Below are 26,907 nucleotides of genomic sequence, written 5' to 3' on the forward strand. Positions count from 1 at the left end.
CGTGGGTCTTACCCATGCTGAAAGTCACTCGGTTTAACTGTCCAAAGGAGGAGAGGCTTTCCCTGAACCCAGAACAGGATGAGCTCCCCTTGCCGCAAAGGTCCGACACGGGGATGACTTTGCTACACCTGTGTAGGAGAGGAGAAAGCTTTCCTCGACCCTCTTTAGGGTTCCTGGCTGGGTCTGCAAAATCATGCTGACAACGATTAACAGGAGAAAAGCATACGAGTTTATTTTAATAGAAGTTTTATGTGGCACGGGAGCCCTCATAAGGCGATGAAGACCAAAATAAACAGACCCAGGCATTTTTCTGTCACTTTTGATGGAGAGTGGATGGTGCTGGAGGACAAGTGAAGGTCAAAGAGTAAGAGGTAGGTGTAGGAGACTGGGGACACTTAGGAAGGGTCCTGTATTAGAAGAATTCTGGTTGTTCCTTTGTTTTTGGAGAGGATGTGCCCTTCCTCCTGGGATGAGGAGGGCATCTCTTACCCGAGGGTTTTTGTTTTTTGTTTTGTTTTTTTTAAGATTTTATATTACTCATGAAAGACAGAGAGAGAGAGAGAGAGAGAGAGAGGCAGAGATATAGGCAGAGGGAGAAGCAGGCTCCCCTTGGGGAGCCCGATGTGGAACTTGATCCCAGGACCTCGGGATCATGATCTGAGCTGAAGTAGATGCTCAACCACTGAGCCCCCCAGGTGCCCCTTACCTGAGGGTTTTATGACCTGTTCTAGGGGAAGAAGGGTTGGGAGTGAAGGCGTGTAGGTGGGGGCAAGGGAGTTATCAGTGACCTTCCAGCTTCTGCAGCCTTTCTCAAAACGCCTTCAGCTTACAATATCCCTACACCATGGTGCCGTGTTTTGAGGTGGTGCGTCCTGAACCCCATCACCTATCGCACCTGTGACTACTTGTTTAATGATCTGTCTCCCGTCAGACAGTGTGTTTCACCAAGACAGGAATCTCACCCTCTGGCTTTGAACCGCCAGCACCTAAGCGCTGTGTGTCTCGCAGGTACGGGACCGGGGGGGGGGGCGGGGGGGGGGCGCCCAGGCACTATTTACGAGAACTTTCCACCAGAACCAGCTTCTGAATGCATCCTTGGCCTTCGTATTCATCGCTAGCCAGTCCCCAACACAGGAACACAGGCAATCTCTTCCAGCAAGTCTACCAGTGGAGGAGGGCGGGGGGGCAGGGGGGCGGGGAGAGTAGCAGCAGCACCTTGCTGCATCCTGGGGCCGACACTACATCCTCGGTCGGTGCAGATAAAGAGCGGCTTCCCACCGCACGAGAGGAAAAAAAAAAAAAAATCATTCAAACTGTATTCATCGTTCATTCCAATCGCTCAATTAGGGCACGTCCCCGGTCGGCGGATGCGTGAGCAAAGTAACTATTTTCCAGCGAGTGTCCTCAGGTGACCTGTCTAGACATGCCCGGGGCGGGGGTGGGGGGGAGCAATCTAATGTTCTCCTTAACCCCAAAGAACCCCGTGGCGCGCGGGACTCGCGGGGCCCGAGGGAGGCGCGGGCCCGGGGCGCCCGAGGGTGGCCGCGTGGCGCCCGGGGCGGGCTCGGATGGGCCGGCCGGCCCGGGGGCGCGGGCGGGGGCGTGGCCTCGGGGCGGGGGGGGCGTGGCCGGGGGCGTGGCCGCGGGCGGGGGCGGGGCCGGGCCGCCGCGGGGTCCGCCGGCCGGCAGGGGGCGCGCGCTCCCCGGGCCCCGCGCCGCCCGCTCCGCCGCGCGCTCGCTTGCCGCCCGGCAGCACATGTGTTTCTGTTTTGTGTTGTAGCATTTGTTCTGGAAGCTCGTATTTACATTTTAAGTGTATCTGGTGAGTGGGCTGGAGCCCGGGTCGCGGCCCGGGGCGGGGGCGCGGCGGGCGGGGAGGCGCGCGGGGGCCCTCCGGTTCCTCTCTTAGTTGCTCCTCTTCCGTTTTCTCTCCCGGTTTCTCCTCACTCCAGCCAGGTAGGGACCGAAACATCAAAAACCGACAATGTGCAGTTCGCGGGATCTGGGGAAAGTTGCTTTTTTTTTTTGTTTTGTCTTCTTTTAAACCCCTCTTTTTTTTTTTTTTTGGGTAGGAGAAAAGGTAAAAAAAAAAAAAAAAAAACCTTAGGAAGGAGGGAAGGAGGAGACGGGGTTGGGGGGGGGGGAGTTGGGGGATTGAATGAATAAAAAAAAAAAAAACAGGGGGAAGGAAGGCGGATCCACGTGGTTTAATCGGAGACAGACAGAGATCCCATTGTTCAAAATCAATAAAAAAAAAAAAAAAAAAAAAAAAAGCGATCCGACGCAGGGCGAGAGCGCAGGGGAGCCCGGGGAAGGGGCGGCGGAGCGGGGCGCCTGGCGGCCGGGGCGCGGGGCCGGCGGACTGGGGCGGCTTTAATTAAAGTTTTCCTTTTCGCGTGTGTGCGAGCAGGTGTCTGGGGCTGGGGGCCGGCCCGCCCCGAGGTCGGAAGCCCGCGGCCGGCGCGGACTCGGGGGCGGGGCGGGGCGGGGAGGGGGGCGGCGGGCGGGGGGCGGGGGGCGGCGGACAAAAGCAGCAGGTGGGGCGGCCGGGGGCGGGGCGGGGGCGCGCGGGGGGTCCCCGGAGTGTCCCGCAGCCTCTCCTCTAATTGGCACCTGGGCCATCGGAGGCTCCTTTTTCTTTCCCTTTACTTTTTTTTGGGGGGGGGGGGGTGGGGGAGGGGGAGGGACCGGGCTGCAACGGGGATGCGACGTAGGCAAACCTAACTTGAGGATGGGCCGGGGGAGACGTGGTGCCGGTGCCGGTGCCGGTGCCGGTGCCGCGGGGGGGCGGGGGGGTGTCTCCTTTTCTTTCTTTTTTTTTTTTCTTTCTTTTTTTTTTTTTTTTTTTTTTCCCCTCCCCCTGCTCTTGCGGCCGGGGGACCCGGGCTCCCGTGCGGGATTCCCCGGGGGAGGCGCGGCTTCCTCCCGGCTCGCCCCCTCTCCGCCCACCCCGCGGCCGCCACTTCGGGGAGGGCAGGGGAGGAAGTGGAGGCCGGTGGCTCGGCGGCTCCCCTCCCCCCGCGCAGTTTATAACCCGTCCATTGTGCGCCGCTGCCCCGTGTCTCCTCCAGCGCGACCATGCCCAGGAAGAAGGCGGCGGCGGCGGCGGCCTGGGAGGAGCCGAGCTCGGGCAACGGCACGGCCCGCGCGGGGCCCAGGAAGCGCGGCGGCCCGGCCGGCAGGAAGCGCGAGCGGCCCGAGCGCTGCAGCAGCAGCAGCGGCGGCGGCAGCAGCGGCGACGAGGACGGCCTGGAGCTCGACGGGGCCCCCGGCGGGGGCAAGCGCGCGGCGCGGCCGGCGGCGGCCAAGGCGGGCGGCGCGGCCGTGGTCATCACGGAGCCCGAGCACACCAAGGAGCGCGTGGTGAGCGCGGGCCCGGGGCGCCGGGGGTCGGGGGGGCCGCGGCGCGGCACGGCGCGTCCTGCCGGGGGCGGCGGGGCGGGCGCCACCAGGCCGCGGGCTGAATCATCGCCGCCGCCGCCGCCGCCGCCGCACAACAAAAGGGCGCGGGCCGGGGGCGGGCGCGGGGCGCGGGGCGCGGGGCGCGGGGCGCGGGGCGAGGCCTACCCGCCTGCTTGGCCGCCGGCCGTTGGGGCGCGCGCCCCGGGCCCCGCCGGGGGAGGGGCGGCCGGAGCCCGCCCGCGCGAGGGGGTCAAGGCCCCGCCCCCGGCGCCGCGCGAGCCGCCTCCCTCCTCCCTCCCCCCTCCCCTCCCTCCCCTCCCTCCCCTCCCCCGCCCGCCCCGGGAAGGGAGACTTTTGCAAGTTGTCTCGGGCCGGAGGAGGGGACGCGCGCGCGGGGTGCGGGGTGCGGGCTGCGGCGGCGACGCCCCGGCGGCCCCCGGCGCCCCCAGCCCGCGCCCCCGCCCCCCGCCCCCGCGGCCGCCGCTCCGCCGGTTGGCGGCCGCCGGGGCGCTGCGGGGAGCGGCGGTTCGCGCCGGGGCTTTGAGGTTCCCGCCGCCTCGGCTCCGGCGCTCCGGGGGGGCGGGGCCTGGCGGCCGCCGCGCATGCCCCGTGCGGCCCTGCGCCGTCTCGCGCCGCCGGGGAGCGGGGGCGGGGGCGCCGGGGCGGGTGCGAGGGCGCATGCTCCGAGGGGGCCCTCCCCGCCGCGGCCGAGGCCGGGAAGCCCCCGGGGCTGAGACCCGGCTTGGGGCTTTGTTCGGCGCGCGCGGGCTGCACCCCCGGGAAGAAGCATCTCCCGATGCCCCCCCTCCCCGCGCGCGCACACACACACACACACACACACACACACACACACCCAACGGGCTTCAGTTCGCTGCTTCGCCTTGGGCCCGCGCATCCTCCGTGGGGTCATGACCGTGGCAGCTCCGGGGGCCTGCAGAGCCCCGCAGGGCCAGAGGTCGCAGCCCGGGGTCCGCCGTCCTCTGCACCTCTGTTGAGCAGAGGATCCCGGCTTGGACCGGATCGCAGCTAGCCCCGGCAGAGGAGGAACTTGCACTCGGGTGTAGACGTTGGAGAAGCCTATTTCTGTCCGTGCTTCCCCCCGCAAAGGGGGTGTGAGAACTAGCAGTGCCGGGGCTCTTCACCCCCAGAGGTGCTCAGTTTAAATGGTCAAAAAGAACGTATGTCTTCGTCTGCTTTGCAGATGAGGAAACCGAGGCACAGCGTTGCAGGGCCTGTCCCAACAGCCCATCGCAGTAGATTTCCACATGGGCTGTGTGTTTTCTGCCGATGTCCCTCACCCCTGTGCAGGGTGTTCACGTGAAATGCTTTATAACTGCCCTCCCGTCCGGAGGAGTCTGCACATCAGAGTGGGGAGGAGAGCCCCTGTCAACTGAAATGTCTCGACCTAGGGTCTGAGACCAGGACCGTGTCCCTGTCAGTCTGAGAAACTGGAGCACAGGAACGGTTTTTCTTTGACAGATGGACGTCTCTGTGCGGGCCCCTAGCCGGTTGGCCTTCCAGTCCCAGACCAGAACGGCCAGCGGGGCTCTGCCTCTGGTGGGTTGTGTGTGCGGGAGCCCCCCTCAGCTGCAGGGCCCTCGCCAGCCCATCAGAGCCATGCATATTCTTGTCCCAAAGTGAAAGGAGAGCTCCTTAATCCCACGCTAAAAGTTCACCCAGAACATAGTCCCAGAGAGAGTGTGCAGAGGGACCCCGGCTGGCCTGTCTGATGGAAAGGGCGTTTTCTTAGTCTCACCAAGAGATTCCTGCCCCCAGAAGCAGACACAGCCGAGCCTTGCAGTTCACACTTGCTTTGTGTTAATGGATCACGTATCTCCTACATCCTTGCTACATGTAGACAAATCCGTACGTACCTTCCCCCACCCCATTAAAAAACAGGGAGGCCTCTGAAGCAGTTGAGCGGTTTTCCCTTGGACAACTCAGTACATCAGGAGACGGAGCGTTCCGATGTCTCATGGAAGGTGCGCATCCCAAGTTTAGGTTCTTACTAGCATCTTTGGAGTTTGGTCCAGGGTCAAGGCCAGGCCCGTGCTGCCCCTCTGCTTCCCATAGGCCTCGGTCTCGGGTGGGTCTCCTGCCTGGCCCAGGTTCCTGCCTTCTTAGGGAAGCATCAGTCCTGCCCCAGGCCACCACCAGCTGTCCCCAGCTTGTTTCCGGAGAAGCTTTTTGAGGGAGAATTTTGCAAACCTCACCACGATTGGGGACCTCCCCTGGTGTGTGTGTGTGTGTGTGTGTGTGTGTGTGTGTGTGAGATAGCAGCTGCCAGGGGTTGTCTGGAACTCGAAGCCGCAGGAGTCGGGCTTGTGAAAGGGGAACCCATAGATGGTTGAGGGGGCAAGGTTGCCCTGAGTTAAGGTGTGTGTTTCTGGAAAACATTCTGAGGATTTCGGTCTCAGGAAGTGCTCTCTCCCAGGCTTAACGTGTAGTGCTGTCAGGTGAGCATTTTAATGATGGTCTAGGGTGGATGACGCGTGAGCTCCAGGACCCTGTAGGTCACACAGGCCGCCTTGGCCGAGTCCTGGGAAACGGGAGTGTGGCCAGCCATCCGGTCTTCATGGTTTCTTCAGTGTTGGGGCGCTCAGGTCTTGTGGACCCTGAGACAAGTGTGTCCCATCTGCAAGGGCCAAACGAATACCACTGAAAAGCGAGTTTGACGTCTGTTCCAGTTGATATCCCCTTCGGGAGTTTGTCGTTGCTGGCCGGTCTCTGAACGGCCTCCCCTCTGCCAAGGATAGTGGTTTTCTAAGAGGATATATGTTAAAAGGTGGACTCTCAGCCTCATAAACATGCTCCTTGCACTTGGGCAATAATTCAAAAATCGCTTTGAACCAGAAACCCCATTTTGTTGATTGAAGAAGCTCAGTGCATTTTTCTGCAGCGGCCATTCATCTCGGCCCCGCTTCTGTGACCGGGCTGTCGGGAGGCAGCAGGTGTAATGAAATTCACGCATCCTATTGGGGAGACTATTGGACCGGCTCCGCTGCCACATGGTCCTTACTCACAAAAAGCAATCTCTTGGCCCAATCAGGGAAGGCTGGATTATACCTCCAAGGGTCACTCAGCTTCTGGCCCTCGGCCCTGACAGCCATCCCTGGGGTTCCTCTGCGGGGAGCCCAGCAGACTCGGGGTCTTTCCCACCCGACGGGCCAGCTCAGATCTGTGGCCAAGAGGGACATGGGCTGTGATTTAAAGGGTATCAGGAGTTCCGTCCCTTACTTGAATTTTTTATTTCCTAGAAGGTAGAGGGAAGAATTACATTAGGGAGAAATAAAGTAGGTGCCTTATGGCAAACGACGGTGCAGAGAACAGCAATGAAGTCCAGCCAGTTACTTGCATCTGATGTGTGAGGACGTAAGGCCCAGGACATGAAAACCTGAGAAAGAGAACAGTCTCTTTGGAGGAATCTGACCACGGGGACTGGAGTAGACTCCACTGGCGGAGGCTTTCCCCAAGCCTTGTAGCACTAAGGTTGGAGCTGTGTAGAAGCGCTCAGCTGGCTTGAGGAGCCAGTGTCCACAGGCCCTTGCTCCCTTGCGCTGTCGCTGGCACCTCTGGGTCACAGAGGAAACCCGCTCCTGCCCGGGACCATTGTGGAGGTTCTGACGGTGCACTGGAGTGGTGGGCCCGTGGTGGGCCTGCGGGGGCCACCTGCGAGCCGCGGCTCTAGCAGGTGCCCCTCGGGGTTGTGGTTCAGTGGTCACGTCGCCCCCGGAGGGCCGGCTGCTGACATGGGCAGAGACCCAGGGCCGCTCCTTCCTTGGGGAGCCTGACAGAAACCGCCGGCCGCTGGTCCTCCTCTGTTGTCGATCTGTAGAATGTTCCAGCCAGGCTCGCCAGCTGAACAAAGAAGGGGAGATAACCGAGGGAAACTAGGCTCCCATTCAAGTAATCCGAGTCTGTGGGTGCTGTGGGGTGGGACTGCCCTCCGATTAAGGTCGTTCTCTAAATAATTGAAGCATGGAGAAGTCCTCCACCCTGGCTGTTCGCTCCCTCTGCACGCTGCCTGCAGCCGTGCCCTGTAGGTGGACCGTCTTCCTCCAGCCACGTAAACATGGGCGAGCGTGATGGGCCTGTCCCGTGGGGTGCCCGTGGCCTTGGGCTTGGGTCATGCAGCGTCCCCATGAAGATGTGTTCCTCTTGAAAACGCATGCCCCGTGTTGCCGAGCATCCCACCAGGGCAGGCACCTCCTGGAGGTTAGCATGACTGAGGCCGGGTGGCTTTTTTTCACCAGGCCTTCCAAGAACAGTTCTGTAAACAGCAGGAAGCCGTTCTCAGTGTCCCCTGGGGTGGTGAGGTAAAGGATGAAGGCAGAGAGGGAAGTCTCCCCCCCCCCCCCCCCGCTTCCCCATCCCGCAGGAACTGGGTCCCTGGGTCAGGAGTGAGTCTCTGCCTGATGGTTGACTTTAACAAGTGTGTTTGGGCATTTCAGAAATACAGTCAACTGCTGAGAATATTCCAATGTGTGCTACCCCGTGGGACGGTGGCTGTTCTGAGGGGTGCATGCTCCCGTTGACGAGGGTGCCTCTGCGTTGGGAGGCTGAGGGTCTGGACTCTGGGGTCCTGGGGCCCTGGGGCAGGGAACACAGCCTCTCCCTCCCAGGCCCCGGCCCCACCGCAGCCGGGCTCCACCATGTCACCGGCGCTCTGGTGACGTCCCCACGGGCAGCACACGGAGGGATGGTCCAGAATCACAGGTGACGCAGGGCTCCCGAGGCTTGGAGCCGTGTGCGGCACTGTGTTGGCCGTGGGCAAGGCAGACCGGCCCCGAGGTCAGCCGTAGTAATGCTCCCCGTGTGCCACCTCGTGTGCCGCGCCAGGCCGCTCGCACACCCCTCCGTAGGCAGCGCGCAGGGTGGAGGGCAACGCTGGCTGGCCGATATTGTCAGTGTTCTCCAAGATATCTTCAAGAGAAATCCATGAATAAAGATGAGCCTGGGCCTAACAAACGAGCTGCTCTGGGCAGGTTTGGGATCATGCACGCTGATGAGGGGGTGATGAGGGGGTGCCCACCTCTGGCCTCGCGGTGCAAGCCGCAGGGGAGGGCGTGAATGACGATTTTTCTTTTGTTTCTGGCTGTCATGGGACAGACCACGAAAGCTGGAAGCAACATTGCAAGCTAATCCTTTCTCTCTTTCTGTCTCTGTAGAAACTTGAAGGGTCTAAGTGCAAAGGGCAGCTTTTGATTTTTGGGGCAACCAACTGGGACTTGATTGGTCGAAAAGAAGTGCCTAAACAGCAAGGTATGAGACCCGGTTTCTAAAACTGTACGAAGCTACTGTTTGTCGGGTGCTTCCTGTGTGCTAGGTGTCGGTGTGGTTCCGGCCAGCCCCCACCAGGTAGGTAACCTCTGCCTCGACAGAAGTGTTCAGAGAGGCCAAGCAACTTGCCCGAGGCTACACAGCCCCCGTAGTGACGGGGCAGGACTTGAACCCTGGTTCCTGTGCCAGTTTCTCGCTTCACCAGTCTGTGTTTGAAAAATCCAGGTTCCGTTTAGGATTAAATGGGAAAAGCGTAAGCAGTCACCACAGATAACACAGACACCTTCCTCCCACCGTCCTCCCGTCAGTTACTTTCACGAAAACAAAGAGGCTCCTCCTGTGTGATGTCCGAATGTCTGAGATATTTGTCACATGTCACAGGTCCAACTTGTTAGACGTTACAGAAGAGTCCACGGCTCTTTGTAAGCGGCCAGATTGTGGCAGGAACTGGTCGGTGGGAGCAAGTAACAGCGAGTGGAGTGGGGGGTGCGGAGAGAAGTCCCGAGAAGTCGCTTTTGGTTTCCAGTGGCTTTTAGAGAATCGGTATCTTTCCTCAGGAGGATACCAGCCCATCCAAGAGAAGAGAAGCTGGCACGTCGCCACATTTTATGGCTTCTTGATTTCATTTGGAAAGATTCCCAAAGTACTTTCCAACATTGCCCAGCGAACAAATATTTGCACACTGACACTCCCTGGTGCCTCAGGACGGGCAGAGGATCCTCTTATTCCATGAATGCGGCAGGAGTTCGGCAGCTCCTGGGGTCCCGCCGAGCTGGAGCCGGCTGAGCGCTCGGCCCCCGGGGCTGGTGTCCTGGAAGCCCCTCCCGGCGGCTGCGATGGCCGCGGGCTCCCTGGCAGCCCTGTGCACCTGCCGCCTCGATTCCCCAGCTGCTGGTCCAGTGGGCCCGTCCCAGTTACGCACGCTCGGGCCCAGCGTGGGGGAGTCCATTCCCGAGGAGAGCAAGTGGCGGAGCTCGAGCTGTCGCCTGCGGATGGAGGGTGGGTGGCACCGCCAGGCTGGGCCAGGCTCCCCCCACCCGTGAAGGAACAGGAGGAAGGAAAACCATCTTGTGGTTTAAGATCCACTTACACGCCCTGGTTGGAGGCCTTCTGGGCGCGTTTTCAGAGGGCCTTTTTGTCTTCTCCCTCTCCGACCCTGGCTTCCCTGATTGGTCTCCCCACAAATGAAGGTTTTTTTTTTTTTTATGCAATTAAAAAAGGTTCTTTGTAAGGATTTTTAAAGTGACTTTTGGCCCTCCGTGACCTTGCCAAGAGACTACAGGAAAAGGAGGGGGATTTGTCCTACTGCCACGGCTCGCGTGGAATCAGCATGACGCCTGCTTGGTGGACAGCCTGACACGGTGACTCGTGCTCCTTGCCCTGACCACCGGCCTGGTGGGAGTTGGGACTGCTGCCGGCCACTGAATTTGAGGATCACTCTGACCGGCTTCCTCGGTGGTGGCGGCACCGGCGGGGACAGGTCCGCCCCTCGGGCTCCCGGTGTCCTGGGCATTGATTGATCCTCCTGGCGCTGCCTTAGGGAAGAGGCTTTGGCGAGCCCGGGGCATCTGGCCACCCGAGTCAGGTCCACTTCGCCACAGCACCATGTGCTGTTCCCAGAGATGACCAGCATCAGTGATGCCACCGATTGTGTCGCCTTCACAATGAAGACTTGGACAGAAGCTGCAAAGGCCGTCAGTTTTGGTCTTCTCTTTGGCAAGGAGTTGTTGGGTCGTCTTCAACGTTGGGGTACACTTTCGAGTGGAGCAGCTCCGGGCTGCTGGTGCCAGGGTGGCCCCGCAGCCGAGTGACGACACCCCTGGTGCCCTCTGCTGGGGGGGGGGGCGCAAGCAGGACTGGCCTCCAGCAGTTCCCCCTGCTTTACCCCTGGAGCTGGGTCACCGGCAGCCTCTTAATCAGCTCCCGCATCCAGATCGACCGGACGAGGTGGACGTGGCAGTGGCTAGCATTTCACAGTGATCCCCACGGGCCTAGAAACGTGGCTTGTGTCTCTGTTGAGAGCCCCAGGTTGAAAATATGAAGCAAAAAAATTGGCCATGCTCTGTCCCTGAGCAGAGGGGAGAGGGTTTTGAAGGACGCAGCTGTGTTCTTCCGACCCACAGGCCCTCCAGTGTTCGAAGTGCTTCCTGGGTGCCAGGCATTGGCGAGGCCCTCGGGTTGGTAGGGTCTGGAAGGCACCTGAGTTCAGGAGGCTGAGTGCTGTGGTCGGCCTCAGGGTGTGAGGGGAACAATGAGCTGAAGGGGGATGTGGGCCTGGAGGGCTTCCCAGAGGTGGCGGTGCTTGACATGAGCTTTGAAGAACAAGCAGGTGACAGGGAGGGGCCTTCTGTGGGAGGGAATACATGGCAAAGGCATGGGGCCGTGACCTGACCATGACAGCAGGGCCCCTGATTAAGAAGGAAACGGTGTGGCAGGGGAGGGGTGTCAACTGCCTCCCCACCCCCACCCCCCACCCCAGGGCCTGGTGGATGTGCAAGGAGGGCAGGTTGTTCAGAGGAGGGTGGAGACACTCAGACTCCTCTCCTCGGGATCCTCTGGCTGCAGGGGCGAGGCCAAGGTGGGTGGAGGGCAGGGAGGGGAATGTGAGAAGGGGTGTAGGAAGCCAGGAGGACGGGGAAGGAGATAATGGGTCCACTGCCAGCTTTCCTGGGTTGGGCTCCCAATAAGAGGGAGAGCACCCTGCCTCTTTGGCCACTTGCATGTGGGTGTGCTCAGTAGCCAGGGGTCTGAGGTCCCTGAGGGAGGGCTGGGGCCAGAGGTAGAGGTGAAGCAACCCCAGTTGCCGGGCGGGCTCCTTTCTCCTGGGGCAGCCTCCCGATGCCAGGCTGCTGCAGTTCCCCGGGGCTCCCGTGTCCTGGGAGAGCGGACCCCTCACGGCCGGCCCCTCAATCACTGGGTGTTTGATTTGCACTCTTCCCTCTGCAGCTGCCTACCGCAACCTCGGTCAGAATTTGTGGGGGCCCCATAGATACGGCTGCCTGTCGGGGGTCCGGGTGCGGACGGTGGTCTCGGGATCCTGTGCTGCCCACAGCCTCCTCATCACCACGGAAGGGAAGCTGTGGAGCTGGGGTAAGTCCGGGCCTGGCGGGACGGGGTGACTCATGGAGGTGGCCCCCGTGGGGCTGACTTCCTCCTCTGGCTTCCTGGAGGGGCGGCCCTTTGCAGCCTGGATTCTTCTCCTTGATTTCCAGCCGGTCTCGTCTGTTCCCCACAAGCGCATCCTTTTCCTCCCCTCCCCTTTGCTCGTACATACACTGGACTCTTTGAATTCTCTCCACTTTTGGGAAGATTTTATTTATTTATTAGAGAACATGTATGCACATGAGCGGGGGGAGAGGCAGAGGGAGAAGCAGGCTCCTCCCCCTGGAGCTCCCAACCCCCCCCCCCCCACACACACACACTGGGATCCATCCCAGGATCCCGGGATCATGACCTGAGCCAAAGTGACTGAGCCACCCAGGCGCCCCTGAAGTGTCTCTTTTAAGCAACCTTTCCCTGAACGTTCTGACTGAATCTGGATCTTTCTGAACTTGAGGTGCCTAGAATTGAATTTCTATTTTAGACACGCCGTCCCCTGGGCAGACAGTACCCCCCCTTGCTTTGTTGGCACAGCATTGACGTGAGACCTGTGTTCTTGCCGCTGTAAATGCCGCCGGCCACGTCATGGTATCGGCCACTGCATCTCCGTGCTCCTGTCCCTCTGTTTCCGGGGATCCCGCCCGCCTGCAGGTTCGGTTGCTCGGTGCCTATGATTAGACTTCCCGACAGCTGAGTTTACTTTTTTCTGAGTTGAGTTGCTTTCCTGCCGCTGGAGCCCCTCGCCCGGGTCCCTGGCGGTGGTGGCCTTGGCCTGAGGCCCCTCCGTGGGGCTGCACGCACTGCTGCCCGTTCCCTCTTCCAGATTGTTGATCGAGGTGCTGACCGAGGCTCAGGTTAGCCCCGCGCCCTCTCGTAGCTCCTGGACTCTTCCTCCAGCTGGGTATGTTGGCAGTCGTCCCCGCCCTTTGTTTCTGGTCCTTTGGCTAGCTTTTAGCCCATATGACTGCTTTTTTATTTCAGTCTGTTTGAACCGTTTTTTGCAATTTCATGAGCTGCTGTACCAAAGTCCAAATATATTAACATCTGTTGTCTTTGCTGCACTCTGCTAATTTTGTAATTCTGTTGGAAAAAAAAAAAAAAAGAGCTAACAAGTGTGTCTGGCCCACATTTAAACTTTGTCATCTCTTGATGACTCGCTGACATTGCCACGGCTGTCGTTTCCCCCGATCAGTGCAGGGGTCCGGGCTCCTCCCGGGGCGCCCCTCCCCGCGGTGTCCCAGCACTGAACACGGCAGCGTCACAGCTCCGAACTTGACATCTCTTCCTTCTGATCTCTTTACTGAATTTCCCTTACGTGGTGCTTCTGAAAACATGCCCTGTGCGGACACTGTGGGCAGAGAGGGGAGCTGGAGGCCATGCGCCCTGCCTGGCCCCAGAGTGAGGACTCGTGTCCCTGTGACTTGGTGCTATGGTGGGGGGTGGGGGGGACATGCCCATGGGGACATCACCATTCCACAGTTAGCTGCGTGAAATGGCAAGGGGTGTCGTCTGGAATCTAGGAGCATCGGTGCACGTTGCTCTTGAGGGGTCTGCACCTGTTAGAGCCACTCGGGCCTCTCGAGGGGCCGAGAGACCATGCCCAACACTCGCCCGGTGCAGCCTGCTTTTGCCGGTGAACCCAGACGGCTCGCTCCCGGCGGAAGCCGGTGTGTGCCGCTCCTGCCAGAGGGCTGGAATCCGTGTGGGCTGGAGGACAGTTCTCGCAGCTGGCAGTTCCCTTCCTTCCTCAGGTCTCGGGATGCTTGGCCCTGCTCTTTGTGTCTCTGTCCTCCGTGTTTCTCCTGAAGAAAGGTCAGAAGTTTGTTGTCAGGGGAGGGCGTGAACTGCTCACCCCCGACCCCTCAGTGCCCTGACTCTTTGGCCCCATGAAATCTCCCAGATTTGTTTGGTTACCACCATGTGGTTCTTCTCTTGGCCAGGGGACCTGTGAGGCTGCAGAGCTGTTTGGTTTGGGAACTGTGGTAGCTGGAGTTGGAAAGCAGGGGAAGTGTGGGGGCTCCTCCCGGCCCACCGGGATCCCCATGTCTGCTGTGCAGCCAGAGGGCCTGTGCCTTGTGGAGGGTTCTGGCAGAGGCCGGCCTCCTCGGGCCTTCCTGCCTCCCCAGCTCACAGCCTGCGCGGCCCCGTTGGCAGGAAGGGCTTGTGGTCCACCCCTGGGGGTCCCGTAGCTGAGGGTCTTGTGGAGGGCCGCCCCCAGGAGGTGGGCTTGGCTGCTCTGCAGGCAGTGTTTCCAGGGCAGGTGAAAGGAAAGAAACGACGGGCAGAAATGAACCAAATGGTCCATGGAAGATGCCCAGGGCACTGAGGTAATTAAACTCTGTGAGGCAGGTGTCCAAAATAGTTCCCCTCTTAAAATCCATCTTGGAGAGAAGGGAGCGAGGGAATTGTCTGGCAGGTGGAGTGAGAACTGTGAGTTTCCATGAGTTCATCTGCTTGTGCGGGACACCCGGGGCGAACCGAGCGCTCCGTCTCCCCGGTAGCAGAGCTACAGAAAGGGCTCCCGGGTGGGTCCCAGCCGCTGTCCCAGAAAAGCAGGTCAGAGGTGAGGCAGGTAGGTGGCCATGGCCCGCAGACACGTCTCTGGGGATGGCACTGTATATCCTCCCCTGGTCACCCGGCCCCGCTCAGGCCGACCTCGAGAGGTTGGCCACTGACAGGGGAGCCAGGGCAGGGCTTTTTGCCTCTCGTTCTCGGCTGTCAAGGGTGGAGGGCACCCTCTGGGGGGACCCAGGTGTGTTGGCTTTTCCCGGGACGCTGTCCTGGCTGCTCTCTCCCTTCCCACTGTATTTTGCTCTTGATCTGCAGGTCGAAATGAGAAGGGGCAGCTGGGACACGGTGATACCAAGAGGGTGGAAGCCCCCAAACTCATTGAGGGTCTCAGCCACGAAGTGATTGTGTCTGCGGCGTGTGGACGGAACCACACCCTGGCGTTGACAGGTAAGGAATGGCTGGCTTCTGCTGAGTTGGGCAGGAGGCCGCACGGTCCACTTTGGGCATTGGGGTGGAGTCGTCTCTGGGGCTCTGAGTCAGGATCAGAGGGGCACCCAGAGACCCCAGTGGGTGCTTCTCGGAGCCACGGCTGGCCTCCCCACCCGCTGGCATCAGAAGGTGGTCGGGAGGCAGAGGCCGGGCCCCTAGACCCTCCCTGCGTCCTCAGCCTCGGCTCTGAAGGGCCCGTGCCCTGAGCTGCCCGTCCCACCTCTGTTTGCGGTACGGTCTCACTGGTGCTCTTCCTGGCACACGAGCTGTTTTTATTATCTTGGAGCCTTTGATCCAGATCGAGTTCCACACCCTCCGTGTTCTCTTCCCTTTTGTGATCCTGTCTTTTCCTTCCAGAAACGGGCTCCGTGCTTGCGTTTGGAGAGAACAAGATGGGGCAGCTCGGCCTCGGCAACCAGACAGACGCTGTCCCGAGCCCTGCTCAGGTGCCACTCCTCTCTCCTGGCTCTGGGGCCTTTGTCTCTCTCTCCTTTCGCTCTCAATTTTCTGCGGCGAGACCCAGCACTGCTCCCTGTAGTTCAGTTGATGCCTTGTGGAAACAGTCTCAATTCTTAGAGCAGAATCCATGTCCTGTCGTCTTTAAAGCACGCTTACTAGGTGCCCAGCATCGAGAAATATCCTGAGAACAGTTCTCTCATTGAAAGAATTTTCCCAGGGGCCTTGTCATAACCTGCTCTGTTCCAAAGAAAGGGAGAAACGTTAGATGTGATCCGTGTTTCTCTGCAGAAACCTTTTGAGTTGGGGCCTTGTGGGACATCACCTGCCGGGGCTTAGTGCACAGACAGGAGTTAGGCAGGTGGGGATCGTGCCGAGAGTGACCATGAACGCAGGGCAGCCATGTGCCAGCAGGTATCTGATTAGTGACTTAAAGATGGGGGGGGGGAGGGACTCCGCATTCTTGGTCTGAAAAAGAGACAGTTGGCAAGTTTACCTGTAGTTTGAAATAGTTTTGAAATGTCTCCATTGCATCTGCCATTTGCTCTAAGGAGGAAGTGACCGTTTGCAGAGGAGGCCGGGAGCGACAGGCATGGCCCAGGGCGCAGGCTAGATGGCAAGGGCTCTCCCAGACTGAGGGGCGCCGTGGCACGGTTTCTAAGTCCCGGCTGACACGTGCTTCCAGAGCCCACGCTGAGTCCCTCGGGGCCTTGGCGGTCTTATTTCCTGAATTTGAACCGTTCTGTTTCTTGCCCACGCCTTCAGTGAAGACTAGCTAGGCTGGTATCTGCAGAGGGCAAGGAGAAAGGGAGAAAGCTGCTCTTTCCAAGTTGAGGCCGACATACTAGTGACGGGGTGAGGTTTGGGGGTTACGTGCGGGCAAGTTTCTGTCCCTGTCCCAGCTGGGGTTTGCACTGACCCGGACACGGCATTGGGCATCTTGAGGGATGCGGGGGTGGGCGCACCATGGGCCCCGTCTTGGGGTTTGACTCTGCTGGGAAGGTGGGGAAGGGGGTCACAAGGCTGTTTCTTCACGGATATTCTAGGCTTTGGCCTTCAGAATGCTGGGTCCGTTCAGTTTCTTGTGTAATCGAATCATTGTTTCACACCGATCTGCAGGGAGGGAGGGGGGAGGCTTTTTATCAGTCTTTTAAAAAATGTCTGAGAGTCTACTGTCTTGTCTTTTCAGATAATGTACAACGGCCAGCCAATTACCAAAATGGCCTGTGGGGCTGAATTCAGTATGATAATGGACTGCAAAGGGAACCTCTATTCCTTTGGGTGCCCTGAATATGGTCAGCTGGGTATGGAAACATTTTTTAAAAGCCCTGTAATCTAACTGCATATCTGGGACCAGAAGTCAGTGTGGGCCTGCACACACGTGCTGGAGATGTGGGTAATTGATCGCAGATAATAGCCTTGATCCATTAAGTGGATCTCCCGTTTACCGGGACAGCGCGTCCTAACCCACGGCTGTGGAGCATTACAATGGCCTGGCCCTAATGAGTAAGTCGGCCTCCTGTCTGACAAAGGAATCTTTTTTTCTTAAGAGGGGAATTCGTTTATGCAGAAAAGGATTTCGAAGTTGTAAGGAAATAACCAAGCCCCCTTCATTCGGTTTCGTATTTAAAGATTTGCCTTTCTTGGAAGCGAGAACATCACTCGAGGTAAAGGTGGTTGTGCAAACCCTGGTCTGGGCGACTCCCCTCCAGTGCCCACCTAAGCCCCACTCCCCGTGACCGGGACCCGTCCCGGTGCCGCCCCGAACAGGATGCGCTCCTCCAGAAACACATTCCCGTCTGGCTCATCGAGTAGGAAGGGAAAGCTCAGAGCAGTGCTCCGAAAGTGGAAGATGTCTCTCGATCCTGATTTTACAAGGTCTCCATTTTCTTTTCCCATCTGACACCAAAGTGTTTTTTTCCCCTCCTGGCGACTTCCCACGGCCCAGCCCCTGGCGAGTGGGAGGTGAGGAGTGGGCGCCCCCTGCTGGCGCCTCAGCCGCAAGCCACTCCGGATCCCCGCGGCCTCCGTATCTGGGTTGCCGGGTCCCCACGTCATTAAGAGCCGGCAGATGGAAGAGGGTATAAATAGAACAAGGAGCATCGCGCTGGCCTTAGACTTCAGGGAACAGTGACTTTGTGAAACTAAATATACCTCAAGTCAGAAGTGAATAAGAACGAGCAGCCCCTTACGCACATGCGGTGTCGGTTGCCAGGGAGTTGCCGGAGACTGTTGGAGAAACCGTTTCCATGGCCACAGGCCCTGGTGCCATCCCAACCCCGGGCAAAACACCGGAAGTGTGTTTCCAGTCTACTTCCGGAAACGTGTGGCTCCCCTGCTGCCTGTGGCCGCCCCGGATTTGCAGACCAGCAGGTGGATTTTCCTTTGGGGAGAACTGCGTGACCTTGGCAGTGACGAGGAGGCCGGTCCTTGAGCCATGACTGTGCCGGGTACTCGGGGCTTCGTACAGGCCCCGGGGTGCCCCGGGTACACTTTAATTTAGAGGTAGTTTGGGATCCTGGCTTTAGGGGTGTCTGGTCAGTCACGCTCCTCTGCTCTCTTGGAAACCGTCTGAACCTCATTGTGCAAATCCAGGGAGATCCCTGTTAGAATGTAGACATGTAACCTTGGAGAAGTGTTTCCCGGCACGCACGCTCGCCCCCACCCTCTCTCTCTCTCTCTCTCTCTCTCTCTCATGACGCATTTTACTGGGTCAGGCAAGGCAAAGAGGAGAATGTGCCATTAACTGTATTTTAACACCCGTAGCGATATATTTAGGTTACTAGTAAGTCCTAAAAACTCTAGTCTTGGGATTGTGTGTTGAACTTTTTCCGTCCTTTCTTGGCCCATCCAGGGGCCGAGTGGGGCATAGACTGTACCCTGTAGGCCATTCCTTTGAATTTGTGGTTTCTGACTCTGACCACAGTTCATAGTGAGAAACGTGCGTGTCACGGCCGGATCCAGATGTTCGAGGCCCGTACAAAGAATTTCTACAAAACAGCAGCCTCATTACAGACGATGATGCCCTTGGGTGTTTCCTATCCTGCCCCGTTCATTTTTTTTAAAAAATAATTGGTTTCAGCCCCCAAAATTGATCTGGATTGGGGTGTGCCCCAGATGGGAAGGCATTGTGTTGCCACAGAAGTGCCACTCGAGGCCCCGAGGGGCTGGGTCGGGGCAGGGGCATGTGCTCTCGACTGCTGCCGACTGCTGGCTCTGGTCCCCGCAGGACACAACTCCGACGGGAAGTTCATCGCCAGGGCACAGCGGATAGAATATGACTGTGAGCTGGTCCCCCGGCGAGTGGCCATCTTCATCGAGAAGACGAAAGATGGGCAGATTTTGCCGGTCCCCAACGTGGTCGTACGAGATGTGGCCTGTGGCGCTAACCACACGGTAAGGCTTGAAGGTTTCTCGCTTGTCCCCTGCAGAGGGGCCGGGGGGAGAGCTGTGTGTCTGCTCGGGTGTCCCAGCACTTGGCTCTGGCCAGGCTGGTCCTGGAGACCCGGGACCTCCCGCCGTCCTCCCACAGCCGTGCACCAGGCGGTTCGCTGCGGGGCCTACTGTTTACCTTAATAGTGTCTGTGCAACTTCTGTAGACGTAACTAAAGGACGGGCGTGTGGGGTAGGAATCCTGTGGTGACTTTCTGATTTTGGCTTTTATCCAGCAGAGCACCACCGGCCTCGTCCTAGGTCCGTAGGCAATGTCCCATACAGGCAGGGTGCTGAATGGTGAACTGTGAAGGCTGTTTCCTTAGAGGTGGCTTTGGTCAGATGGCAGTACAGTTTTTGTGTATGTGTGTTGTTTCGATTTTTAATAAGATTTTTTTTTTCTTAAAAATTTTTATTTATTCATGATAGACACAGAGAGAGAGAGACACAGGCAGAGGGAGAAGCAGGCTCCTTGAGGGGAACCCAATGTGAGACTTTATCCCAGGACCCTGGGATCATGACCTGAGCCAAAGGCAGACGCTCAACCACTGAGCCCCCCAGGCGCCCCATTAAGATTTCCATTTTAAAGTAATCTCTATACCTGGTGTGGGGCTTGGGCTCCCAACCCTGAGGTCGAGTTGGGTGCTGCACCCACTGAGCCCGGCAGGCACACCAGTACTGGGTCTTTATCTTTGTTGCCTTCTTGGAGTTACCTTGCCCGGGGATGCCTGTGAGTCAAGGTTGGCTCGCTTTTCTGTTGAAAGAGCACTGGGCTGGGAGTCCAGACACCACGCTGGTGTGGTGTGCAGCTGACTGGCGAGAAATGTCAGGCGTGACTTCTTCCCTGGAATGTTCCCTGTTTAGTGCTCAGTGACGAGAACTAGATTTCCATCCCCTGGAGTCCAAAATCTGTGGTTCTCTTCTGTCCGGTGTAGCCCAGGGAAGCAGATGTGGATCCCGCGCAGGCCTCTTAGTCACGTTGTTTTAATGAGTCGTATGTTCACACAGTTCAGATGCTGAACGTTGGAAGACGTCCTGAAGGAAAAGGGTTTTTGTTGTTGTTTTCCAAGCAGGCTCCACACCCACTGTGGGGCTTGAACTCCGGACCCTGAGATCCAGACCTGAGCTGAGATCAAGAGTCTGACGCTTACCTGCCTGAGCCCCCGCAGGTGCCCTGAAGATCCACTTTAGGTTGTGTTCAGTCCACGTGACCAGATGGAGGTTCCCCCGTGAATGGGGCGTGGTGGGGGTGGCGCCTAAGAGTCCCAGGCAGGCAGGCCTTCCCTAGGCCTTCCCTCGGGTCTTTCTGCTGTTCCGTCTACACTGTGATGAGGGAAGCCAGTGCCTTGACCTGCCCTCTAGAGACTCCTGCTCTTGCTTGTGATGAGGAACCAGGGAGACTTGTGACTGAGTCGTGATTCAGGATGGAAAGTAGCGTCCCCAGCAGAGGGAAGAGGAAATGCCCTGTCGCCTCCTGCACCTCGGGGTGGGTGGGGGCAGGTTCGGCCTATCTGCAGCATTTCTGCCTTTTACCATCAGCTGCTGCAGCAGTTCTCTGGACCACAGCGTGACCCTCCCGTCCCCTCCTGTCAGGAGCCCATCCCAACACTGTTTCTCCTCCCGCAGCTGGTCCTGGACTCTCAGAAGCGCGTCTTCTCCTGGGGCTTTGGTGGCTATGGCCGCCTGGGCCACGCCGAGCAGAAGGACGAGATGGTCCCTCGCCTGGTGAAGCTGTTCGACTTCCCCGGGCGCGGGGCGTCCCAGATCTACGCCGGCTACACCTGCTCCTTTGCTGTCAGTGAAGTGGGTTAGTGATTTTCCCCCCGTCTGGGCCTCCGGAGGGGGGTGTGCAGATGAGCACTCTGGTGGGCGAGGGAGCCGCAGAGTCCTCCACGTTCCCCGACCAGAACCCCAGTGTTCTTTTGGACAGAATGTTCCTCTTGTCACCAGCGTGCAGCATCTTGTTGATGGTGCTGGAGAGGAGAATTCAGTTCTTGGCATGTGTGGTCAGAGAGGGAACGTGTTTATCTCTCCCCAGGTGGCCTGTTCTTCTGGGGGGCCACCAACACGTCCCGCGAGTCCACCATGTACCCGAAGGCCGTACAGGACCTCTGTGGCTGGAGAATCCGGAGCCTGGCTTGTGGGTATGTGGCAACGTACCTGGTGGGCAGGATGCCTGGGCCCTTCCTGGCCCTTCCTGGGCCCAGCGGACACACTGGGGCGGGGGCCTCTTCCTTGTGAGACGCCAGCAGCCCCCATCAGGGCATCAGATAGAACAGGTGGCTTGTCCTCTCACCTTCGCAGGAAGAAAGTTCTCCTGAAGGTTTCTGTTCTTCAAAGGCTCGGTGGGCTCTGCCCGTCTTGCAGCTTAAAATGACTTTAGCTGGATGATAGGATTTTAGTTCCCCTGACCTGCTGGAAGCAGGTGCTCCTCAGATTATTTTGAGGACACCTGTTGAGCTCTCTAGCACTTCTTGGTGAGGAGTTCGATTGCTGGGGAGGGTGGGGGCAACGTCTTGGGGTTGGAGTGCTTCAGCTTTAGTCGGCCAGAATGTCCAGGCCCGTCCGGATTATTGTGTGTTGTGTTCTAGCCCCTTTGGAATGAGTCCTCCGTCATCCTGATCTGATGACGCCTTTCCCTGATGTGTTTACCCCCAGCCCTAGAACCAGGCCGGGGCGAGGCGGGAGGGTCCGGGGCTCTGGTTCCTGGCGCTGCCTCGGGGCCTGCCCAGGACCCCCTGTGCGTGTTGTGGGAAATGAGCACCTTGGAGAGTTTTTAATGGGACAGACTGGATCTTAATGCAAGTAAGTCACACGCCGCCTGCAGGAAGTGCCCGTGGTGGCCGCCCTGTGACGGCCTCTCCCTGTTTGCAGGAAGAGCAGTATCATCGTGGCCGCCGATGAGAGCACCATCAGCTGGGGCCCGTCGCCGACCTTCGGGGAGCTGGTAGGTGGGGGCCTGTGTGTGCGGGGTCAGGGAGCAGGTGGGGGGGCCGTGGGGGGGTCAGGGAGCCAGTAGGGGGAGGTCAGGGAGCAGGTGGGGGGCCCGTGTGTGGGGGGGTCAGGGAGCCAGTAGGTGGGGGCCTGTGTAGGGGGAGGCAAGACCCACAGAGGATTCTGTGCCCATCAGGCCGTGGTGAACGTCCTTTGATCACGTTGTAAATACGGAACCAGGGAGGGTTCAGATCCCATCTCCTGCGGTGGTGTGAGCCGAGGTGGCGGTGTGCCCCTGAGGCGGAAGGGGGTGCTTTCTCCGGTTCTCTCCGGGAGGGCTTAGGTCAGCAGGGACAGCGGGTCGCTGGCACCACGTGGCCGGAGGTGCGCAGGCATCCGTCCCCCTGGTTTCCTCCTGCGGCCCCACAGAGCGGTGCCCCACGGGGCCAGCCTCTAGGTCACCTGGGGACGCTGCTCCCTCATTTTCCTCAGTAAGTCCAAGCCTGTGTTGCTGCTTCCCTAACCTCCACCGCCTGCCTGATGAGAACCGACGGCCCTCGATTTCTCACACATACTTGGCCTTCCCCAGCCGTCTGATTCTTCGGGGCTGGTGCCCACGGTGCCTGATGAGTCTTTAACTTTTAATTCCTTCGTCGAGAACAGCTTGGCTGCGGACGCGGCTGGCGGTGCGCCCGTTCTAGTTGCGATTTGATCCTCAGCCTCTTTGTTATTTCCTGCGGGGAAGGCGGTCTGTTTCCCTTCCCGCCTCGCTTCGTGGGTGGGAGCTGAGGGGTGATGCAGAGGAGGGAAGAAAGGGCTCCTTGGCCCCTGGAGCCATGTCTGGGCCTCGGTGGCCTCGTCCTCGGTGTCCTGCACACACTTTGGGGCCCCACAGGGCTCCTGGACAGCGGCAGCCCCGGGTGCAGCCTTGAAATCAAGACACCGAACCTGGCCCGGCTTTTATGGATTATTCTTGGAGAAGGGCAGGTGTTTCTAGGGCCGGTCAGAGATTCCGAATTCCCGTTTAGAAACCAGAGGGGAACGAGGGGGCCTTTGGGGCAGCGTCTGGGGGGCGAGGCGATGGCATGGCGCTGGGAGGAGGCACTTCTCATACGGGACGTGCACGGTGACCTCTGGCGACCGATGGTGCTGGGAAGGGAGGCCCTACGTTTCCGCCGAGGGTGTGCCAGCCCTGAAAGCCCCTGTGCACACCCCCTCGGTGCGACGCCCTCTGGGCAGTCCTCAAGCAGACTCCGCGGTCTCTGGTGTCCCGGAGTCATTCAGGACCCAGCCCGCAGGGTGAGTGTTGGGCGGCCGCTGTTCTTAGCGATGGTGTCACGTCCCCAGTGACAACCCCAGAAGGTGCCCGTTAGTACACAAACTCCCACAGGTGACTGTTCGGCATCAGGGTCCTCGAGTTGAGACTTAGTCCCGTGTCAGCAGCGCTTCCGCGGGTAGGTGCTGCGCCCTCGGCCTGGCCCTCGTGTCCAGCGTGCCGGGGCTGTCACCAAGCCAGCAGGGTCGGCTCTGGCTCACGGGCAGCGGGCTCCCTGTGCACATCACCAGTGGTCCCTTTTCCGGACTGTGCCACTGTGACCCCGGGTCTGTGTCTCTTTTCACTTTGCCAGGGCTACGGGGACCACAAACCCAAGTCCTCCACCGCGGCTCAAGAGGTGAAGACGCTGGACGGCATTTTCACAGAGCAGGTGAGCCAGGGCCCCGAGCCAGCAGCAGCGCCAAGAGGTGCCTGCCCGCGCCTACCTTTCCCTGCTCCTGGGCTCGTGAGCCCGCTGCAGGCTGGTCTCCCCAGGGCTCCCCTGCTGTGTCTCACTGGGGGTGTTGGTGGTGACGGCCATCAGAAGGCGCAGCACAGGGCAAGCCAGCCAGACTCGGTAGCCGTTCTCACCCAGGTGACACTGGCCACCGTCCAGCTCCCAAGGATTTGTCATGGGGACAAAGGCCTCACTCACATCTGCTCCGAACCTTCAGCTGAGACGACACACTGTTAGGCTGTGGGGCGGGGGGGGAAGCGAGGTGAGGCCCCTGCTTCTCTGTCCACTGGGCGCCCCGCCCTGCCTGCCCTCGTCTGCCGACGCACAGCTGGGCCCTGGGCCCTCACACCAGGCGGGGTGGTCCGGGGAGGCCCAGGCAGCAGGATCCTCACGGCCCTGCTGCTCTCTGCTGACAGCGTTGAATCCCTGCTTGGTGGCAACCTGGGACACTCCAGCTCATAGGGCGCGGGGTCCAGGGTCACGGTGACCCTAGCACCGCCTCGGCGGTCCTGCCTGGGCCGACCGGTGGTCTGTTGTCCACTCCTGGCACCTCCAGCGCTGGTTCCCCCCGCAGGTGGCCATGGGCTACGCACACTCTCTGGTGATAGCCCGGGACGAAAGCGAGACCGAGAAGGAGAAGATCAAGAAACTGCCAGAGTACAACCCCCGGACCCTCTGATGGCCCTGGAGCCTCCCGCGGCTCCACACCCCCCGCGGCAGCTGTCAGTTCCACGCGCACTGGGACGGGACGTCGGACAAGGAATTGAAGAAAACAAAAGTTGACCGAAGGTGCATTTTCATTAGACTCCCTGAGGTTCCGTTTTATAAGTGATTCAACATCAACTACCTTTTCTGTATGCTTTCCAAAGTGGTTTTTTTTTTTTCCCTCCTAATGTTTAATTAAAGTGTTTGCTCATAGTTGACTTAACCATTCCTACAAAGAGGCAGAAACTTTGAGCAACCCAGGTGTTTTTTTTTTTTTCCTTCAAGTCATTTTTCTTTTTTCTTCCTGCTCCTAAATACACTTCTCAGAACAGCCCTTTCCAGTCGTGACTAGCGTTGTGATCCGAGCGGGCGCTCCCTGGGAGAGGAGTCCCCGTGGACTCAGAAGGTTATGTCCCTTCTGGGAACCGGCAGCAGCCGGACAGAGACAGTCGTGGTGGCGGATCTCCATCCAAAATCGCGCCCGCCTGCTTCGGGAGCATCTGGGTCACTTTCTTTCCCGCTTCTTGCAGCCCAGCTGAGGCTGGCCTTCTGTTTCTCCCCCTGGCTGCTTAGACGCCCCACCGCCTGTTGGCTGCAACATTACTAGAATCTGTCGTGTCCCCCCTGGTGGGGGCTCTGGGGTCTGTGTTTAGCCATTTTTATCTACTTTAGCTGTAAACGAAGTCCAAATGAAAATCAGGTGACTGTGGACCCGTTGGGGACTTGGGGGGGGCGGGCAGACATGGGGACAATGTGTCTGGGTCAGGGGCAGCCCTGGGGCTCCTCTGAGGAGCAGGGGCCGCCCCGCCCGTACTCGCCATTAGAGATTGATCAGCCAGCAGCTTAAAAAAAAAAAAAAAGTGCATTCTGGAGTCCTTGCAAGGAAGGCTCAGCCCTTTCCGTACCAGCCTTTATCACCTCTGTGCTTCTGTCTGTACCCCCGCCGGATCCTGCTGGAACGGGCCCTGGTTCCGAGACGCGGGGTCCGGCTCTGCTCACCCAGCTCTCTGGTCGCATCGCTTGGCTGTGGTACCAAATAGTTGGGATTGCTGAAGCAGCCCCCTTCCCCGCGCCAGCGCACATCTGTGACTGCCACCCGATGCCCGCCACCTGCCCTCTGCCCGAGCTCGTCACCGGCGTTGCGCTGCTCTGCGTGAGTTACGAGGTGCCTTTCCCGGACCCCTCCGCTCACTAGGACCCAGGAGAGGCGACAGCTCTGGCTGGGGCTCTTGGTTTCGAGAGGGTCTGGACTGGTTTGGGTGCTTTAAAATAGATTTTTTAGTTCCGTGGTGCTTCTGGGGGAGATGGGGTTAGAACTTCGTGTGATACTTGGGTGGATGGGAAAGTTCAATATTGGTCTCTTTTTTATTCTTTGCTTTGCTGTTGTTACCACTTGTCATTGTCTCGATGTTAAAATGCCAAAAATGATCTAGTTGTTGTTGCTTTTTTCCCTGCCCGCCCCCCCTCCCCCGTCACGCCTTCCAAGGCACGTGACAGGATCTGTCCTGGCCGGTCCCAAGGCCGCGCGAGGAGGGCGGCCCGCGTCTTCCTAAGGTTTAGTCTGACTCCACACTCGTCTTTGCTGTCCTGTGTCTAGTCCAGGGGAGGAGCTTCTGCTAAACTAACCTGATTTGTCCAAATCACCCCCAAAGCCACCCTCTGGGGCTCTCGCTTCCGTGCAGGGATCCCATCCGTTCTCCTGGACGCAAGCCTCTTTCCTGGAACGGGGCTTCGGCGCACGCGCCCCTCGTCCCCTGGAGCTGCCCTTGGTCCCGCGGGGCACTGACCCTCCAGGGGACTAGCCTGAAACCCGCCACCAGCCTAGGTCAGGGCGGGCCCCTCGCCCGGAGACTAGAGCAGCATAGGCACGGGGCTCCCACGTGAAGACGGCCCTCTTCTCTGCCACAATCACTCCTTTTGGCTTAGAATTTTAAAATGAACTTCCTAAAGGGGAAAGGTCCTCCAGGACAAGGAATTGGGGGGTGGTCCCGCACTCCAAGAGAAGACGGGGCCCGGGCCCAGGCTGAGCGAGTACTTGGCGCCGACCCTTCGGGCACTGGACTCCCCTTCCAGCTCTGGAAGAGGGGTTCAGGGCAAAGGGGAGAACACAGAAGAGGTTGTGATTTGGTTGAAGGTGCCTGGTTTAGTGCTGTAATTGTCTTTTTTTTATATATATATTTCTTGGAGTAAACATTTTAAATAAACGACATCATTGTTTACTCTGTTTTGGCTTTTGTGCTTCTTTTTCAGTAGAACCAGCATAAGACATAAAAACATTTTTCCCAGCTCCCTGCAGGCGCCTCCCACCTGCTGCCCACGCCGAGCTCCCCTGGGAAAACTGGGCTTCAGGGGAGCCCAGATCAGTGTCTGGGGTTGAAGGTGAGTGGAGCTCCAACTCCCTCTGAAACCTGTGACCTGCAGGAGGGGCTTCTCTTTCACGGGCCCAACTCAGAAAGGGGGTTGGGTTTGCGACACTGAGGCTTCAAGGGTAGACGGTCAGGCACGGAAAAGCACCGAACGGTGGTAGGTCTCGGGTGCCCAGGAAGCCCGTACCCTCATTCTCCACCTTTTCCCACCAACCCTTCCAAGGGGAGCCTAAGCCCTCGGGTCACTTAAGCCCTGGTCACAGGTGCTCCGGGCCCACTGCAGCGCCAGCCCCGGGTATTCAGAAGCCCCAGGCACCAGGCCCAGTCGGTCAGGGTTGACCCACCGCCTTTGTTCCCAGGCCGCTGCTCCTCCCTAGCATCCGGCAGCCGTCATGGTGGTGCCTCTGGGGTGCTGGCTGTCCCAGGTCCTCAGACCAGCAGCCCCTTCAGTGGGGCTCCCC

At 59.2% G+C, this 26,907-nt stretch overlaps 1 protein-coding gene and 1 long non-coding RNA gene across 2 annotated transcripts; one reads left to right on the plus strand and one right to left on the minus strand.

Moving 5' to 3' along the window:
- Positions 1 to 1,704: 1,704 nt before the first annotated feature.
- RCC2 (regulator of chromosome condensation 2) lies at positions 1,705 to 26,304 on the plus strand. The gene is made up of 13 exons (XM_077899430.1): positions 1,705 to 1,822; positions 3,072 to 3,363; positions 8,571 to 8,664; positions 11,629 to 11,772; positions 14,608 to 14,739; positions 15,139 to 15,227; positions 16,427 to 16,541; positions 18,467 to 18,633; positions 20,296 to 20,476; positions 20,708 to 20,813; positions 21,544 to 21,616; positions 23,232 to 23,309; positions 23,950 to 26,304. Exons 2-13 carry the CDS (start codon positions 3,079 to 3,081, stop codon positions 24,052 to 24,054), a joined length of 1,569 nt encoding a protein of 522 aa, XP_077755556.1. The 5' UTR covers positions 1,705 to 1,822; positions 3,072 to 3,078; the 3' UTR covers positions 24,055 to 26,304.
- LOC144314851 (uncharacterized) lies at positions 12,017 to 17,640 on the minus strand. Its single transcript, XR_013380714.1, has 5 exons — positions 17,392 to 17,640; positions 16,157 to 16,350; positions 15,734 to 16,024; positions 13,696 to 15,477; positions 12,017 to 13,583 (listed from the first exon to the last, which is right to left on the minus strand). It is a non-coding gene; the product is annotated as an uncharacterized LOC144314851 (long non-coding RNA).
- Positions 26,305 to 26,907: the final 603 nt, after the last annotated feature.

The sequence above is a fragment of the Canis aureus genome, chromosome 5, assembly GCF_053574225.1.
Source record: "Canis aureus isolate CA01 chromosome 5, VMU_Caureus_v.1.0, whole genome shotgun sequence".
NCBI lineage: Eukaryota > Metazoa > Chordata > Mammalia > Carnivora > Canidae > Canis > Canis aureus.